The 18684-nt window shown below is 45.9% G+C and overlaps 2 protein-coding genes across 5 annotated transcripts in view; one reads left to right on the forward strand and one right to left on the reverse strand.

The window, feature by feature from the left end:
- sox13 (SRY-box transcription factor 13) overlaps positions 1–6262 on the forward strand; it is a 31951-nt gene extending 25689 nt beyond the window's left edge. For all 4 annotated transcript variants that reach the window (XM_068314666.1, XM_068314664.1, XM_068314665.1 and 1 more), the window contains exons 10-14: positions 1713–1831; positions 3081–3186; positions 3383–3553; positions 4875–5091; positions 5623–6262. In XM_068314666.1, coding sequence (XP_068170767.1) covers positions 1713–1831; positions 3081–3186; positions 3383–3553; positions 4875–5091; positions 5623–5902 — 893 coding nt within the window. In that variant the 3' untranslated portion in view covers positions 5903–6262. The remainder of the gene's footprint in view (positions 1–1712; positions 1832–3080; positions 3187–3382; positions 3554–4874; positions 5092–5622) is intronic.
- A 36-nt stretch (positions 6263–6298) lies between these two features.
- The window catches only part of etnk2 (ethanolamine kinase 2), a 12670-nt gene continuing 284 nt past the window's right edge, over positions 6299–18684 (reverse strand). The window contains exons 1-9 of the mRNA XM_068314667.1: positions 18443–18684; positions 15426–15563; positions 15179–15300; positions 14618–14758; positions 12827–12969; positions 12365–12448; positions 12120–12280; positions 11970–12043; positions 6299–11536 (exon numbers count right to left, since the gene is read on the reverse strand). The exon at positions 18443–18684 is cut by the window's right edge and continues 284 nt beyond it. Coding sequence (XP_068170768.1) covers positions 11464–11536; positions 11970–12043; positions 12120–12280; positions 12365–12448; positions 12827–12969; positions 14618–14758; positions 15179–15300; positions 15426–15563; positions 18443–18589 — 1083 coding nt within the window. The 5' untranslated portion in view covers positions 18590–18684 and the 3' untranslated portion in view covers positions 6299–11463. The remainder of the gene's footprint in view (positions 11537–11969; positions 12044–12119; positions 12281–12364; positions 12449–12826; positions 12970–14617; positions 14759–15178; positions 15301–15425; positions 15564–18442) is intronic.

Consider the following 18684-nt stretch of genomic DNA (forward strand, 5'->3'; position numbering starts at 1 on the left):
CAGAGATTATGAAGAGGGAGGGGCAATTGAAGTTCATATTTAACATACACAAGCGTCTATTCTGATTTCTAAGTAAAAAGCATATTGACATTGATTAGCATAACGACAAACTATATACTAAATGATTCTGTAAATACATGCAATGTTTTTTTATATTAAGTTATTTCTTTTATCATTTCATTAATATTTTGTCAAAGCTTTGATGTTGAAAACATTTTTATGTGTTCGCCTACAAAGTTGTGTTATTCAGCCCTGCAGCGCAAAAGGGAATCCTTTATTGTGAAAGGGCGCCTAGCAGGAAGTTGTCGTTCCGTTCCGTTAAAGCATGGCGGCTACTTCCAAAAGTTGTTGTCGATAAACTTTAAGAGCGTCTCTAAATCGTGTGACTCCACCTGCAGAGGATGGGAAGCAATTACAAAGTCCCGCCGAGCTTCCATGAAGGGAAACCGTACGGAAGCTGGAAGAACGAAGTCGCCATTTGGACGAGAGTTACGGAGCTGGATGAGGACAAGCAGGCGTTAGCGGTAGCCCTGACGCTAACGGGGATCGCGAGGGAAACGGCGATTGAAATCCCGGTAGAGGAATTGAACAGAGACACGGGGATGAAAACTTTATTTGAAAAACTTGACGACTTATTCCTCAAAGAAAAACAAAACGCAATTTACGAGGCGTACTCGAGTTTCGATCGGATTACGCGAGAACGCAGCGTGCCCATCGCGGACTACATCGTTTATTTTGAAGAGTATTACTGGCGGATGCGGAAGTACGACATGCAACTTCCGGATTCCTTCCTGGCTTTTAAACTGATGGAGAGCGCGTGCCTTGATGCTAAAGACAGACAGTTAGCTTTGAGCGAATGTAAAGATTTGACTTTTTCGTCTATGAAGTCGGTATTGAAGAAGATATTAGGAGGAAAAGCTGTTTTAACTGTGGGGATTAACCGGGAAACAGCAGCACAACAGAAGGGTCAAAGGGGAAAGCAGTGGTCCCAAAATGAGCGACCACTTCCGGGTACGAGTCCAATGGACGGGTACCGGCGGGAGTCAAAGTGCGTTGTTCGCCAAAACACATTCCGTTTTGCAAATGAGTTTCCACGTGAAGGTGAGCGAGTCAAACACATGAAAATAATCAAAATAGACAAAATATTGAACATAGAAGCTACTTTTTGAGAACTTCTGGGAGGGGGGGGGGGCGTCCAAAAAGGATGGGGTTATAAAAAAAACTCTGAAGCCTCAAAATGTAATGTTTATGTGAGAAATTCACCCATTTTGCATATTTAAGTCAGCTGAAGGTTGTTAAAAGTTTGGTGCTGTAATAATCAAAGCTGTGAAAATAAATAACAAATATACTGTATGGCTAAAAAAAATAAACCTTAGTGTCATAAACATACTGGAATGAAAACAGGCCTACAGTAGGTTTAGTGTGGCATTCCATGGATGAAGACAACATCCAATCAGCTGCTGCCATGTGTGAGGTGTGGACCAATCACAGCAGCGCTAAGATACATCATGAGACGATCTAAATGTGTGGTTTTAGTGAAAATTCAAACTTAAATATCGGTTCCCCTCATTAAACACTTGTCCAGCGCAGCGTTTCCAAAACAACTGTTGAGTTAATATTAAATTACGACGCTTATTTGTAATTGATGAAATTTAAAGGTTTTGTTTTGATCGATGATCTAATTCCTCCTCACCCTGCGGTTTCGTCTACAGGTTTCCTTGGAGACGGGGACGTTGTCACCCAGGCCATCCACGATGCCCAGCTCCTCCTGAGGAGCCACAGCAGCGGAGGGCGAGAGAGGGAGCGCGAGAGAGACGGCGGGGCCAAGATGGTGAGCTAAGGCGCGAGCTGCACAGAGACGGATATTTATTGAGTTGCCGGGTGAAGGCTACATATTTCTACATCCTGGTTTAATCCCCGAATTGATTTTAAGCTGAGATCGTACTGAAATCTCCTCGTAAACAGCTGGGGTTTGTGATGCAGACACCCTAAACCGAGTCTGCCTCGTTCTCCTATTGATATCTGGGGGTCTTATCAGCGGTTTAGAGTTACAAGGAGTCATGCTTCTCCTGGGGATTGAGCCGACCGAAGACTATCCCACCAGCGCAAGCCACAAGCAGAAGTACATATTTTGCAGCTTAGTGTTTGAGTTGTTGCCTTCTGGAAAATGCTCTTAAGTAAACACCGTATGGAAAAAAGATACGTCTCTGACGCTTCCATTTTTAGCAGCTGGAATTGTGCTGGGAATTCAGTTCACATTGACGGAGAAGGTTTTTACCTGCTGTAAAAAAAAAAAAGGATAAAAAAAATAAGCAGGATAAGAAAAAGGACACGTTTTTTTTATCCAGAAATCTTCTCTTGCGTCGGTGTTGATTGAATCGTTTTGGAGCTCCTCACCTTTACACACTTCATCTGGAACCCAGCAGTAAAATTCCTGTTCTTCTTTCTTTTTTCTTTTTTTTTTTCTTGTAAAAATTGTCTTCTATTCCGGTCTGGGTTTGGATTCTTTGGCGCGGCTCAAAGCTTCGCTCCCGTCTTGGAGCGACAGCTGTTGCAGCCTCACAATACCACAAAGGCCTCAGCGTGGCATTGACTGAGCCACCTGCCCTGGCCCCTTTGTGTCCACAGTCATACTGTACTCTCAGGCTCTCCTCCTCCTCTCCTCTATTATCTGGCTGCATCTCTGCCTCTGCTTTCACACCAACACTGGCGACTGACCTATTTCGGTATTACACTCGCGCCGCGCGGGGGATAAACAGAGTTTTAACAGCGCGGCGACGGATATGAGACGCGCTGATGGCGCGATAGTTGTTGGTTTTTTTTTGCAAATTCGATTTGCTCCTTTTTCTCCTTCACCTGCCCTCTCTGGAACAGTCACCGCCATTCTTCTTTCTCCCCCCTCCCTCCCAGATGGCATTGTGATGCCCTTTCTTTGCATTTACAGCTCCGCGTGGTAAACAGCAGCTGATACCTGTGGCGTGCCGCTTCCTGTGCCTTAAATGGTGACACACGCATGTGCATGAACTTCAGGGTCTTTTTTTTTTTTTACACGTCTGACTTCATCTGTTTTATGTCTGCAGGACTATAAAGAGTCGGCGCACAGCGAGAGGGTTTCCCACTCGGAGCAGAGCGAGGACAGACGCGGCCTGCCGTCCACCGAGGACCACCTCAGCAGCGACTCTGAGTGTAGGTGCCCCCCCCCCCCGCCGGGGGAGGAGCCTGTTGAATGACTCTGAGGCTAACGTGCTACTAAAGTGGCTAGTTGTTGTAAAAATATCTCTTCCATCGCCATCTTATCCCTGAAACACCGAAGTGAATCAGCTGCAGGTCACACATGATGTTTAAACGTTAGCGGCGTCTGACTCGTCCTCTTTTCCCGCAGGCGCCCACCCCGGGTCGGTCCAAGGCGGCTACGCCGAGGCGCGGCCCCCGTCCTCCTCGGGACACATCAAGAGGCCCATGAACGCCTTCATGGTGTGGGCCAAAGACGAGCGCCGGAGGATCCTGCAGGCCTTCCCAGACATGCACAACTCCTCCATCAGCAAGATCCTGGGTGAGCCTGGGGGGCGGGGTGGGGGGGGGTTATCTGTCGCTGATCTGAGACACATTGGTAAAGTAAGACGTATGATGAGGTCATTAAAGGGTTATCTGACGCTTGACGTTATTTTATCTAACATCTCTGTTTCCAGAGGGATTTTTTTTTTTTTTAAATCTCCATTTTCCTCTTTTTGGTTCATTTTCATGTGAGGTTTTCACACCAGTTGTTGCACCAGCTAGTTTCACACCCCTGTAGTTTAGGATGTGTGGACCACACCTTCACCCAGAGAACAACAGGAGCGCTGATCAAATCAGCTCACATCGATTAACAGCAACGGTCTTCAGTTGGTGAGAGGAAGAGATGCTCTTTAAAAGGAAATAAAATGGGGGGAAAAAAAGGTGATTTTTTTCCAAAATTGTATTTAAAGAGAAAATTCTGCTAAATTTATCTCGGTTGAAGTTTAGTCTTGAGTTCTTTACGTGTGAATCATTTAAAATAAAGGATGGACTGCTGAGTCGAGTCCTGACCTGGATGATTGAGAACCTACAGTTAAATTCTAGTTTGTTTTTTTAACTTAGTTTTTATTCAAAATTCTAGTTTTAATTTACTAAGGAGGGGAAATAACCCTCAAAAAGTCATTTCTTGACATCTTTCATATTTGAAATGAGCAAATTTTCTTGGCCCTCGAAGTAAATCAGGAGTTGGACCTGTGTAAATGTGAAAGGCCTGAGGCGACGTGTTCGGAGGTGAACAGAAGTCTAGAACCTCTGGGGTAATTTTCAATTTCCAGCGGGGGTGTCATCAACAAACGTAGCTCAAAAAACGCCTCTGCAGCCTAATTGGATTGACCTTCGATCAATCACACGGAGTTGACACGCTGCTCGGCGAGTCGGGCGGCGCTCAAACGGGACACAAGAAAGCCGTTCTGACGTCACAGGTTTTTGGTTCCACATTTGACAGTTTGATCCTCGCGTTTCTACGCGGGGGCGGGGGGAGTCGTCGTCGTGGTGTCAGCGGGACACGACAGGAAGAGACCTCACGCCACACGGGTGACCTTTCCAAACCGGACCGGAGACGCTGCTCCGTCAGTCATCCCTAACAAAAACCTGTCACCTGTTAGACGAACGGTTATAATTGGCCTGTCACGAAGCAGGAATGGGGTGGGGGGGGGTTCATCTAAACTGAAAGGGAAGTGGAATCAGATGGAATGAATGAAACATGAGCTTCAAATTAGGGCTCAGCAGATTTGCTAATAATATTTTTGGGCAGGAAGTGGATGACGAAGGGGTTTACGGTCACTTCTTGGCTAAATAAATGCGTCTCCCCCCTCGTTCAGGCTCCCGGTGGAAGGGGATGTCCAACCAGGAGAAGCAGCCGTACTACGAGGAGCAGGCGCGGCTGAGCCGGCAGCACCTGGAGCGTTACCCCGACTACAAGTACAAGCCCCGGCCCAAACGCACCTGCATCGTGGAGGGGCGGCGGCTGAGGGTGGGCGAGTACAAGGCCATGATGAAGAGCCGGCGGCAGGAGCAGAGGGCGACTTACCCTCACAGGTAGGAGCCGAGACGGAAACCATTAGCACAACTTTTTAGATGATTTTTTTTTGTGTTTCGCCGATAAAACTTTTCCACACGCAGAACAAAAGTCGACGCGTCCTTCGCCCTTGTTTCCTCCAACTCCTCCAACTAGTTAAGGATGTGGAGGCAAGCGATCGGGTTTGGAGTGTTTTTCTCGGTTCCGTTTTGTTTGCCTTTGTCTCGCCACATCTTTTTTCGCTTTTGTTGAAGTTAATAAAATCTGTCTCCCGGATGTCAAAGCGACCTTCACTTCATTCAAAACCTGTTTTTAAACGGGTATTGTGATGCGTTCAGGGCTCTGCATTCTGTTGGCGTTCGCTTTTTTACCACTAATAACGTGTTGATGATGTTAAAACGGGAGAAGAACCCAAATCTGAGAGGAGTTCATGTCACGCATATGTTGTTTTTTAATGATTACGTTCATGCTTTGTCTGGTAATTTGGCAGGACTGCTATAACACTACATTACCCATGATTCCCTGCGATTCAACGCCTCTTGTCTCCGCAGCCAAACGGAGCCGCAGCAGATCCACTACCCCAGCGGCGAGGGCCAGTATCCGGGCGGGACCGGCTCCGTCACCGTGGCGCCCATGTCGTTTCACCCCGCCTTACTGGAGCATTACCTGCCGCAAGTCCCGCCCACGTCCCGTCGCGCCGAGGGCCGGGCCACGCCCACCCCTCTACCCAGGGAGAGGGAACGGGGGAGGGAGCGAGCGCCCTACAGCGAAGGGGAGGAGAGCGACGGGGGAGAGAGGAGCGAGGGGGAGCTGGTGCTCCTGACGGACTGAAGGGGGGGCAGGGGGCGGGGTCATCAGGAGTTTAACGGAAGCTGAAGCGTTCACGTTTCAGACGCGCTTCGCGTTTCCTCTCCCGGAGAAGCAGATTGGATTTAAAGGAGGTTTAAAAAAAAAAAAAAAAAAGGGCACGTAAGAACGCCAGTTTGAGTCCTGTGTCCCTTAAGGTGGGGGGGGGGACACTGGTTCGAACAGGCCAGTGATGGAGCTGTATGTCTGTGCTGCCCCCTGCTGGTAAAGACTTGTCATTACTAAATGGAAACACGTCGGCATGACGCCCAGAATTTGATAGGTTTTAAAAAAATCAAAGTCAAATTAGAGATTAAAGGGTCATTCCAGCGATTTAGTGTTACTCATGAAGGTGGGGGGGGGGGGGGGGGTGAAGAAAAGATGGTCGATGGTGGTCGAGTTCAGAGGCAGAGAGGAGGGGGGGGGTCAGGGTTCGAGTGTAACTACCTCCACCACTGGCTCAGAGGCAGAACTAGAACCCCACCCCCCCATCCCACACCGGGGCGGGTCTGTCTTGAACAAGCTAACGTCCTTCAGTCGACCCTCAAGGTCATCCGGCGTTCAGCACAATCAGTGTTATTTAAACTCTGCTGGAGTGTCCCTTTAAGAAACGGAAACGAACCCGATCAATTCCAATCATTTAAAGCTAATCATTGGATGCTGCATCAATCAGACCCTCCTCTTCCTCTTCCTCATCCTCACCCACTGATCAGTCGATGCTGTATATGCTGTATGTGTTTGTGTGCCCCCCCCACCCCCCTTGACCTCGCCTTATTTTTTATACCTCCGTTTGACCCTTCGGTCGTGGCGTCGAGCGTCTGCTGCTGCACGTGTGTCTGATTGCTGATTGGTCGCTGCTTCAGATTGTCATGGATACGATCCACAAGCATCTCGCCTGTACAGTGTTTGTTTGTTGTTTTTAACTCTTGCCTGACTGTCAGCGTTGTCCAGGAAATGTCGTTTTAACGCAGCTCGTTCCAAGTTGAGTTTAAATTTCTTTAAAATCTGGGATTTCCTGAACAGTCCGTTGGAAATGGTTCAAGAGTTGAAGACTGAAAGTGAAACGAAGACTTTTTTTATTTTTGCTGTGACAGGTAGAACGTTTCATCTCCATAGAGGCTACCTTTGCTGTCTTCTTAAATCGTCTTTAATTCCCTCGTTTCTCAGACACCACAACGGTCCACAAGTACAACTCTGACGCTCACCCTTCAGCTCGTCCAGTCATCCACCCCCACCCCACCCCCAGCTTACCTGCCATCCCTCCTTTCACCCCCAAGTAGTGTTTTAGTTAACTTATTGATCTTCTATCCGAGGCTCCAACGGCGCCTCCGGACCCCTGGTAGCCCCACTGCGCCATCAGTCCATGGTGCTGGAGGAGGAGACGGTGTCATAGCGACGACTTTTGTCTCACCTCAGATCCATAATATTCTCCCTTCCAGGAGCTATAAATAGTCAGTTCAGGGCCTGAGATCGGCCAGTGGTGGCAAAAGGGAAGAATACACGGACCAAACCATCATGAAAAACAAATTTTTTTTAATGAAAAATTTTTTTATGATGGTTTAAATGTTTTAAAAAGAATTTTATAATTAAAAAAAATAAATTTCCTTGTAGGAAATAATCGACCTATGATTATTTCATCCATGCTAGTGATGCTACAGATTAGCATCCACTGCTCCCCAAAATTAGCTTGGAGAGATTAACCAATTAAAAAAAATATTTTAAATAACTTCATTAGATGCATATATTAGATTTTTTTTGGGGGGGGGGGGCATGGCTGTGCTAATATATACTGAAGGTGATGCTGTTACGTGCTAGTAGCTACATTTAGCTAATAGCAGGTAGTAGCTTGCAGGAACACATGGATGGTTTTGGTGTCTCTGCTCTCATCAATCAATAACCTCACTGATCAATAGCATGATTTAATGAACACAAATACAACTGGGGTCCAACCAAGTGCAGCTCATTTTAAGGTTGACAAATCAAAAGAGCAAAGAAAAAGAAAAACCCTCCTTTCAGAGTTTGTGGTCGAGGCTCGACTTTTACAATCATGATCGGTTGCTGTGTGGCGATCGTGATCGTCAAGCCCCGATCAGAGGAACACGTGTTTTATTCCAGTGGAGACTTGCTGAGTCGTCCGTCGTCGTCCCTGCTGATGTAAATATAGAGACTTTATTTTGTTTAAAAGAGCCTGTGTAATTTAAAGGTGTAAGTTTCTCTATGTTTTCAGAGTTTTTGCGTTTGAAAAGACAATAAACTGCTTGTGTTAATTGTGATTATTTTGTTTTTAATCCTGTGTGTGTGTGTGTTTGAAACTGGTTAGTCGTTATTTACCTTATAATTCAGGTCATCACGGTTCTACCTACATCACCATGACAACCTTAATAATCATTCCACATTACCGTCAATAAAACATGATGAAACAAAGATGATCGTTTAATGATGTTAATTATTTTTATGTTAATTAGCTCAGAGCTGTGCTCCAATCACATCATCCACTGCCATATATGGCATAAAAGAAATATACTGTAGATTATAACTAAGTAAATGGGATGCTAAAATTTAAAGTCGTATTTATGGAACCATCTTCACCTTTGAAATACATTTAAATTAACAGCTGTTATTTTAGAATTTAAGGGTCAAAGGTCAAAAGCCTAACTGATCCCAACAAGACAAAACCTGCAGACATTTAAGTTATTTCATACATTTTAATGGAAATATTTACCAACGCCGTTAAATAATTCTTCCTGCCACTCCTACACATGTGAAGGATCGCTGTACAGTTCGCTTTTTCACAGTATTTCTTACAGTATTTACATCCTTGCGACCGGACAAGCTGGGCCGCATCCCCTTTAGCACATTTACAAGCTGAACAGTCCCCCGTGCGTCAGTAAAGGTCAAACCTGTTAACTGTACAGTGCTACTTTAGAACAACAATAAACCAGTACATTCACACAAAAATGGTAAATCTCACATAAACTGCGACGTAAACAAATGAAGCCAAATTATTTGGTATGATTAGAAAGAAAAATCAATAAATAAACCCTGTTTAACAAAAAAAGAGGGATCTTTAAAGTCCGGAATGGGGCGGGAAGTGTCAGACGGCCGGACGAGATTCACGAAATCATCGAATAAATATATTGGAATGGTTTTATAGTGAAACTCACTGAAACGGCTTCAATGTTGGGTTACTTTCAGTCCACCCAGTGATACAGAGTTATTCCACTTCCTTCAGTGTCAGAGAAAAACCTTCAGAAATTATTCACAACTAAATATTTTAAATTCCTTTTTCAAAATGTTCCTTCCCAAACTCCAGACTCTGAAAATCTGGTCTTTGCTGACCTCTAGTGGTTAATCTAATTTTTTCTTCCATTAGAAAAGGTGAAAGGTGAAAAGGTGTCGACACAAAAAGACCTCCAGGTTCTAAACTTGGGTCAGTTTTGATTGTCCTCATTCTGTGTGCATCTCACACTCACTGAAAATAAAGGCAACATGAGTAGAAACGAAATTTAAATGAATGTATTTATGGATCAAAAACATCTAACGCTCAAGTGTGAGGATCTGTTTGAATTTGGAGTTTACACAGATTGCCTTTATTTTATGCTGATCAGACCCAGTTAAATATGATACACAATTTTATTTTTTTTTAAAGAAGTGGCCCTCTACTTTCTCACATGACGCAAGGAAATAAATCCGCCCGACTTTCCTCTCCTAAAATCCCAAAAGATGCCACTCGATGAAATTTATTTAGTGCTCTGAGAGCAAATGTCCTGTTGATTCAGGCTTTTCATCCAGGGTGTATTAGTTTTGTGCGTTAAAGCAGCAAAGTCACTACCGGTAATATGGTCTTTGTCAAATCTGCTAATCAGATTACTCCAGTGAGGGCCTCTGGATTACCTTAAAACTAAAAACACACCACTAACACGGACAATTTGAGCTTTACCTCAACCCTTTTACCCCCCAAAATGTGCCACCGTGCTCCTTCACTCAACGACCGCCACACAACCCCTGAGTTAAAATTCACATTCACAAAAGTCCATTAGAGATTAGAAGCAGTCCAGGATTTTAATACAAAAGCGATCCGTCGCTCCCGACTGGAACCCATTAATGCCAGTTAGTTCGTCTGTTTTCAGGGGATGTTACCCCCCCATCAATTATTAAACCTCAGTTACATGAGACCAGCAGTGGAGGATAAAGGTCGGTGCTCAGTGTCTCCCCCTGCTGTCTATGGGAGGTTATGTATCAAAGGGGGGCGGGGGAGACAGACAGGAGGACATCTCAAATGTGGGGATTTAATGTTAGACCGTTAAAGGGGCCAGATATTAAAGAAAAACTTCAGATGTTGAGGGCAGAGGCAGATTATTTAGGGTGAAATAATCTGTCGCTCTGGACTGATTTAAATCATGTCAGATTGGGCGGAAAGTAAAACAGAGACGGCAGCTTTTTAAAGCTGGGACATCGAGTGATCTGGGAGGATCTAATAGAAGACGCCACTGCAATGCATTATGGGAAGTGTAGTAGGTAGCTTCCGATGATGGGATGTCCTGTAGAACAGGTGCTACCGGCTTGGTATGAAGAGTTATGAAACAGATTGAAGACGGTGAAATGAGAACAAGTCGCCGTGAGGCGGGTGAGGATAAGCTGGGAGGGGGTGAGCGGGGTTGTGATTTTCCAACAGGACTGTCATGTTTGAATGGAAAGTTTTATGGAGCGAATCACTGTAACCATAAAAGGCGAGGAGGTGGAAACAGGTTTGAGGACAGAGAAGGTGACCTCACCCCCCACCCCCCCACCCCTTTGTGTCCCAAACTAAAGAGTTGTTTCCCCTGAGATGTTAAATAGTCCACAGTGTCTTCACATGAATAAATAAATGCACATTTTGGCTAAGGAGGCGGTGTACGGTTCTATCAGACGGCTAAAAGACGGAACTGATGGGAAACCAGAAGCGACAAACAGCGAGGAAAGAGTCGAGGAAGAGGAGGACACAAGTGATCGCTGGGAAGCAGGGAAAGACCACAGAAATGAGCGCTTAGCACCGAAGATGAGTGGAATGAAGGATCGCTCGAACGCGAAACATGACAAAAGACGGACGAATGGCGTCACCAAACAAGCAAAAACCGGTTAAAGCCGCCGGCGTTCGTTTCTGAGACCACGGACGCTGCAGACAAGGAAATGCTTCCTGGTTTGACCTTCATCATCACAACCGGAGTCGAGCATTTGATGCTCGATGAGAGACGACCGCTGTGCTCCCGACGCCCGGTTCACCTGCGCACATTAAAAAAAAAAAAAAACAACGTACGGAAGCACACATTCACACACACATTCATAGAAACGCCAGGAATCTTGGGAGCCGTTGAGCGAAGAGCGGTGACGGGGCGTGGAGCCAGGATGGAGGAGTGAGAGGTTAAGTGCGCTTGTTGAAGAAGAGGTCGTCCGCTAGATCGATTAGCGATCCATTGAGAGTCGAGTTACCCCCGCCCGACAGGAAGCTCCCATCATGAAGCTTGCTTCCTCCCACCGTACCTCCACGTTCTCACACCTTCCTGCTCTCATTCTGGGATCTGCAGGGCCATCAGTGCAGGTTTGGTCTTGAAGTACTGGTTGAAACGCAGCACGGCGTACCTGAAAGGGAGCAGAGAGGAGGTGAGAGGAGCCTAGCTTCATGCTAACTGGTTTCACATTTGAAGTGGACAAATACTCTAATAATTTGTGTGTTATCAAGGCTGAGCTAAAAGAAATATTAGCGAATGACACCTGACATATTTCACATGAGGTGTTGGTCGGTGAAAGTTTTTAAAGACAGAAAGGAACAAATTTAAACATGAATAACTTTAAATCAGAGTTCTTTCCCTCAGTGAACTTTACTGTGGGTCAGCAAGAGATAATGATGCTTCGAATGAAGCAATCAAGAATCGATTTCAGCGCAAGAATCGGGATAAAATTAGAGTAATATAGAGAATTTAGAAACCCAATCGGACCCGATGCTGACGTAACGCCACGCGTGACGACGCCGCAGACGGCTCTGAATCTTTGCTGCGCTCAGGCGCCGACTTACCCGAGGAAGTCGAAGTCAATGGAGGAGTATTTGGCCTGGATCAGCGCCCAGAAGCCCCAGAAGAAGTGAGAAGCCTGTAGACATGGATTAAAATAAATGTGAGGAACTTGTGGAGTGAGTGTGCGACAGTGTGTGACGTGGTGACCTCACCAGAGCGAACTTGTTGACCTGCACGTAGAGCGTCTCCAGCTCTCGAGGGCTGACCTCCTCCGTTTTGTTGGTGAACGTCTTATAAGCCTGCAGGTAAACTCGGAGCCACTCCATCTGCATCTCCCGGCTGGGGTACAGCCCATAGTCCAGCTCCACCATCCCTGATCACACACACACCTGGATGGTGAGACATTCTGCACAACCGAAACTCTTACCACACGAATCGCACAAGAGGCGAAACAAACCTGCAAACTCGTTGAAGTGGTTGCCGATGTCGAAGGCCTGGTAGTTGTAGCTGGAGTATTCGTAGTCGATGAAGCGAACGTGACCTGAGGGACGACGGAAAGAGGACGTGTTTCATGACATACGTGTAAAAACAGAGGCAGAGACGGAAGCGTGACGGAGGCAACAACCACAGGATGACCAATCGACCGCAGATAGCTAACGGCAACGTTCGTCCAGACGTCGAGGAGCTCGTGTGCAGTCGAGCTACATTAAACATGCTAATCGGTTGTGCCCCCGGCGGTCACGCAGGTGCGTTAGCTGACGTGTCTTCACCCCTCCGACGTCGATCCGGGGAACTTTAATCTGAAATGTCTTCCTTTAGATTCGGTTTGTGCAAAAAGATTTTAAAATGACAATATTCACTTAAGACGCGATCACAGCTCAGGTTTGATTAAAGATGGGGGAGAGGAAACGGGATCTACCTTCTTTGCTGTTGTGGATGATGTTCTTGCAGAGCAGGTCGTTGTGGCAGAGAACGACGGGGGAGCCCAGCGTGGACAGATGCTCCTTCATCCACGCCATCTCCTCCTCCAGCACCGCCTTGCTGGGAACCTCCTGCTGGATTCTGGGTAGTGAACAGCACAGATAAGGAGATATTAAAACCAACTATGCTGACTGCCTACAAAAAGCCCCGACCTTGCAGATGTGGTTTGAGTAACTGGAACAAAAAAAAACCAAACAACTTTCAATCGTGTTGATATCATCCGTGAAGGAACACCAGCTGAGCCCGACGTGCACAGACAGCACACGGGCTCAGTGGGGCCGTCACCTGTGGCCCCCCATGGGAGCACGGAGAGAAGGAGAAACCCCCAGTGGACGTCTGCAGCGCTGCAGGCTGTTCCTGAGTCACCTTCATCTCCTTAGTTTAACAGATCTGACTCTGGCATCAAAACCATCTCACCGATTAACGACGTGTCCGACCAACGAGGAGCCGACACACCACAGACGTGTGTGTGTGTGTGTCGTCATTGGCTCGTTGAGTCACTGAGTTAGCGTCTGGGCCAACCAGACAGAGACCCCTGTGCTGCCCTGTAATGGGCTTAAGAGGGTTAATCCACCGTCAGCCTGATAGCAGGAAGTGAGGGAGAGTCTCTCCACCTCTGCTGGACGTTCATTTCTTGCACTCGTACTCAGATTTTTTTTTTTTTTTTTTCAACGTTGGTTAACGTCTTGGAAGCTTCTAGCGGTTTACTCCAGAACCACAAACCTCCCCCCCCCCCCCCCCCCCCCCCGGGGGATCAGAACGATCCAGCCGACTGCGTCGCCAAGGAAAAGAGTAAACGGACCTGGTGGACCGAGCTGAGCAAACATCTGCCAGTTCCCTGCGTGCCTCAAACTCCCTAATCCATCCAGCTATTATTGTTACGGTTATATAAGCCGCACGCTGGAGTTCGTCTGAAGCCATCAGAACACACACACGTGCGCACACACACATACACACACACACGCCGGGTGATCCGGACAGCTGGCTCCACTCACATCACAAGGAAATCACATTGGCTTCGATCCCAACTTCTCCAGATAGTTTTTTAAACTGTTGTCTGTAGAAGTTAAACTCTCAGGCTCTATAATATACTTATTGAATCATCAGTCGTGATCCTGATCTGCCTCCAACCAATAGATCTGACGTATCCGACAAACGCTGCACCTCCGATCGTGTCGACATGCTAACGGCGCTGCTGGGGGCGTTCACGTTTGAGCTTCACGCTAAAACGTTCATAATGGCATCGCTAACTGCTGCTGGTCAAATCAAATATTAATAACGTCCATCATCTAAGAGCACGAACGTCCACACCGGATGGACCGATCTGTCCACTCATGGTTTTCTTTTTCCGTGTCGTCCCTCCGGTCAGAAAACGGCAGATTCTCCTCACGGGTGGAGATTTTTACACACGGGTAACAGAGTCTACAAATCTAACCTGGAGATTTAAGATGTATATTATAGTCTGTCTGTGGCAATCTGGTGAAAAACCAACATCAACTTCTGGAGCATTCTCTGAAATAAGACTCCGCTGAAGCTACACAGTACATGTACTTGTACACCATGTACTTTCTAAATCATGTTCTAACAGGTTGATTGAACTAGATAGCATCAGCCTCACGAGAGGTTCATCCTGTCCCTCCAGCTAATGTCCCACAACACTCTGGGTTGAGCTTCGTGAGCGACGAGTCGCGAAACCGGGACGACCGACGGAGGTTTTGGTGAATCCCACCTGAGGTTGGACGCCTGGTCTGTGAACTCCGTGGCCACCAGGGAGAAGTACTGCCGGATCTTGAGCCAGAGGTTGGGTTTGGGGATGCAGCCGTTGTGGGCGTGGATGGCGTGGATGCGAGCCATCTCCCTGGCGATCAGCCTGAGAGGAGGAGGAGGAGGAGAGGAGGAGAAACGGGGGCCGTCACACGTGGACATGATATTGACTCGAGCCTTTCCATTGGTGGCGAAATGTAAGTGAGCGATGGCGGTGCAACAGGTTCACAATAGATTTCTAAAACAGTGGAGAGGAGCTGACTCATGGAGATGGAACGCGTCCAATGAAAATAGCTGAATACATGAAGCGATCGCAGAACAAGGAACAAGTCGTCACGGAACACTTTGAGCTCGATTTGTGTCGATGTGCAAACATGGCTGGGGCAACAAAGTGACATGAGATGCTGTTTGTTCACCTCCTGCAGCAGCCAATCACAGTTGGTTGTATCGTTGTTTAGACTAGTAGAGGACAGTCTTCTTGGACTATCAAACATTGGTTGTTTCGGTTGGTTGAATGTACCCCCACCTGAGCAAAGCAGGATCCCTGACGTCCTGCGTCCCGAGAGCGTCCCCTGGCATGAACTCGTAGCAGATCCCGTTCTGGAAGCTGCAGTAGAGGCGAGGAGCGCACCCGTTAGCGTGTAGCACCTAAAGCAGCCACGCCATAATAAGGTTATAAAGTCAGAGGCTTTCTTGTTAATTCAATGAAAACTTACAGGAAGCAATAAAAAAAAAAAAAGGAAAGAAAAAAAAGAAAAGTCATTCAACACTACCTGGAAGCTTTTGAGCTCGTTGTCTCGGTCCACGATCAGCTCCGTCTTGTTCCCGTACACCCGCACCAGGACCGTGTCCTCTGGTTGGTCCTCCATGTAGAGGCCCACCAGCTTGTTGGTGGTTCCATCGGTGAAGAACTGCAAGAGGAAGAGATCATGTAACCTTTCACACAGATACAAGCAAATACCCCCAACCTCTGACTGTACAGCACCATGGGAGGGGGTGCCAGAATCACAGGACGCCGGGCTGCTCTGACCCACTTGAGATCAGAAAACTCACAGGATAAATACAGTATTTTCCGGACCATAAGGCGCACTATCGGTTTTTGAGAACATTAAAGGCTTTCAGGTGCGTCTCATAGTGCGGAAAGTACTGTACAGAGAAGTTACGTCAGCTGATCTAAACATGATCCAATTAGCAAACCGTGGTGGTTTGTCCACATTTTTGGACAGACAGATGGTTTGGGAGGCGAGAGGAAGACGATGGCTTCATAATTCGTGCACAGGCTGGTGCTGGTGATGAAATCAAACACCACTTAGTAAAGCAATACCCCACCACCAGTGGAAACCAGTGGGCCGGGTACATCCCATTACTGCGGACATAATAAAACACACACGCTGCTTACATCTCTGACGCTCACTCATACATATCTGACATTCCGCACGCGGTTGGCCACAAAGATGCGCCGGCAGGCATCCACCGTCACGAGCACGCACAAACGCCAGCAGGAACGCCTTTGCTACCACATGACTGATCCCTCGTACGCGCCGCACAATAAAAACGGCAATCAATACGTCGACAAACAAGCGATACGCTCGTGACAGTCTGGGAATGTATTTACAGTAAAATTCTTCCTGTCCAGGTGGCCGGGCTCATCAGGTGCATCTGTCAACAGAGCAGAGCTGCTGCTCTTCCCCACGTCCAGCACGTCCTGCTGGTAAAACAACTGACGCCGGAGCTCGGGTGGGGTCAGGGTGTTGGCCCCAGGGTATTGACGTTACAGTCAGACTTGTTTGTTTTCTTAGTAGGCAAACGTCAATTTTTCATTTGAGTTTCTGGACGAATTAGGCTACAATTTTATATTTCCACATCTCGATTATACATTTCAGTCTTGCTTCTATGGTTAAATAACGTCTGAATTATATTTCTCCAAACTCAGCCTTCGATCTGGTTTGAGTTTTGAAATTCGTAACACATCATGAGTGTCATTGGGCCAGTCATGACTGGAAACCCTCACCTGATGAAGGCCGTCAGAGGCTGATCTGCTGCTGAGCAATAGGATTTTATTCTTATCTCGATGCAATATCTTTTTTTTATGCAAGCAAACGGTTTTAGGGGCAATTTAGGTTCTCATTTTAAATCAATTTCTTTCTTGACTCCTTGAATTTTTCATCACATTTTTTGTAGCTGCATATGAGCATGTTTTTTTTAAATGAGAAGAGTTAAATATCTTAACAGGCTAAAAAGTAGAATTATTTGTTTTCCTTAATTTAATAAAACTGTACCCAACACTGATCTCTTTCCTCGCTCTGTTTTCTGATATGTTTCATGAGGAGACACGCAAGTTCCTCCGCTGTAAAACTCCACTCTGCATGAACGGGTGGGGCGTCGGACAGAGAATCGTTGGTCGAACAGATCCACCGTGTTTTCGTACCCACTGTGAGATCTAGTCCAATCTGCGGGTGACACATCAGTCACTTGATCCTTCAGCAACACATTAATTATACATTTTCCTTTCCCGACATGGTACGTATCTCAAATAAATTATCAACAACACCAGAGGCGTAATAGTGGCTGGCTCCATCCCACACCATCAAGTGCAGTTTGTCTGCATGCTAGTGCTAATTTGAATTAATTTAATACTGTTTATATTTTAATTTTTTTAGTATATGTACTGTTAATACTACATCTGTCTATTAGTGAAGTGTATGTCTTGTTTTGTTTTTTCCTGGTGTTTGGCTGAGCAGTGGATATGTGCAATTTCCTCCGGGATTATTAAAGTATCTATCTATCTATCTATCTATCTAAATAATAAAGATTATGTAAGCTATGGTATTACCACAGATTATAATTATACACTTGCATATGTCGTGCAAGTGTTTAATTATAATGATAATGTGACCCAGATAAGTGTTTCAAATAATAATCATAACGTCTTTTTTTATTTTTACTTTTTCTTAGTCATAGGATGAAACTTTGACGTCATCGGATCAGGAGTTCATCTGGAAACATTGAAATGTAGCAGAAGAAATACAATTTTCACACAATTTCTCTTCATAACAAGACAAAAAAAAGGTTAATTAATCCTGATGTTTTCAACAAAGATAAAAATGTTATGTTTAAATCTTTAATGGTGACTTGTACCAGAAAAAGAGTAAAACGTTCCGACCTTCGAACTGAAATTTGCCCCCCCAAAAAAGCAAGCTGTTGATTAAATAGAGTAGAAACTAATAAGGATATTCAATCCTTAAAAAAGTTATGATAATACATTTTTATACAAGACGAAATTATTAAAATAAAAACAGATAAAACTATGATTACAACAATAAGGAACCGCTGACTCTTCATAAATGAATTTCTGACTTGTGAGTATATTCACAAGTAGCTATAAAACTAATTTACTCCTCCATTATGGACGCTGACACAAATATGAATAGGTTTTAACGCTTTTATTTTAAATATTTAAAACATTTTATGAAAGGAATATGACTCTACAGACCGCTGAGACAACTTTTTAAACCGGCTTTTAGTCAGTCTGTCATCCTCCTGCTAGCTTAATTAACGTCATCTTGTGCTTTTCATGTCCAAACCGTTAAATAACTCATCAAAATTAATTCATCTAAATGCATTTATTCATTTATTTAGCTCGTTAATATGACTTCCACCTTTCCAGCGGGTGTTAATTAACGTTTTACCGGCCCTCTTCGGATGACCTGGTCCCGCTCGGTGATGCTGCGAAGCCGCGTCTCTCCAGCTAGCCTAGCTAACACCGACTAGCTTAGCCGCTAACGTTTACCTTCGTCTTGACGCGGCTCGAGTCCCACGCGGGTCTGAGCTCCTTAATCAGCGTCATCGCCCCTTCCGTCACCTTGTGTTCCTCCACGTAAATGGGAATCTTCGTGATTACCGGCAGCCCGGTAGGCACATGTAGCTGCGTTTCCATCCTGCAGCCGATTATCTGGAACCGAATCTCCGAACTCTTCGCGGGGATGTTTCAGAGAAATAGCAGCATTCGAAGTGGAGTTTTGTTCGCGTGGA

This window comes from Antennarius striatus, chromosome 5 (assembly GCF_040054535.1).
Source record: "Antennarius striatus isolate MH-2024 chromosome 5, ASM4005453v1, whole genome shotgun sequence".
NCBI lineage: Eukaryota > Metazoa > Chordata > Actinopteri > Lophiiformes > Antennariidae > Antennarius > Antennarius striatus.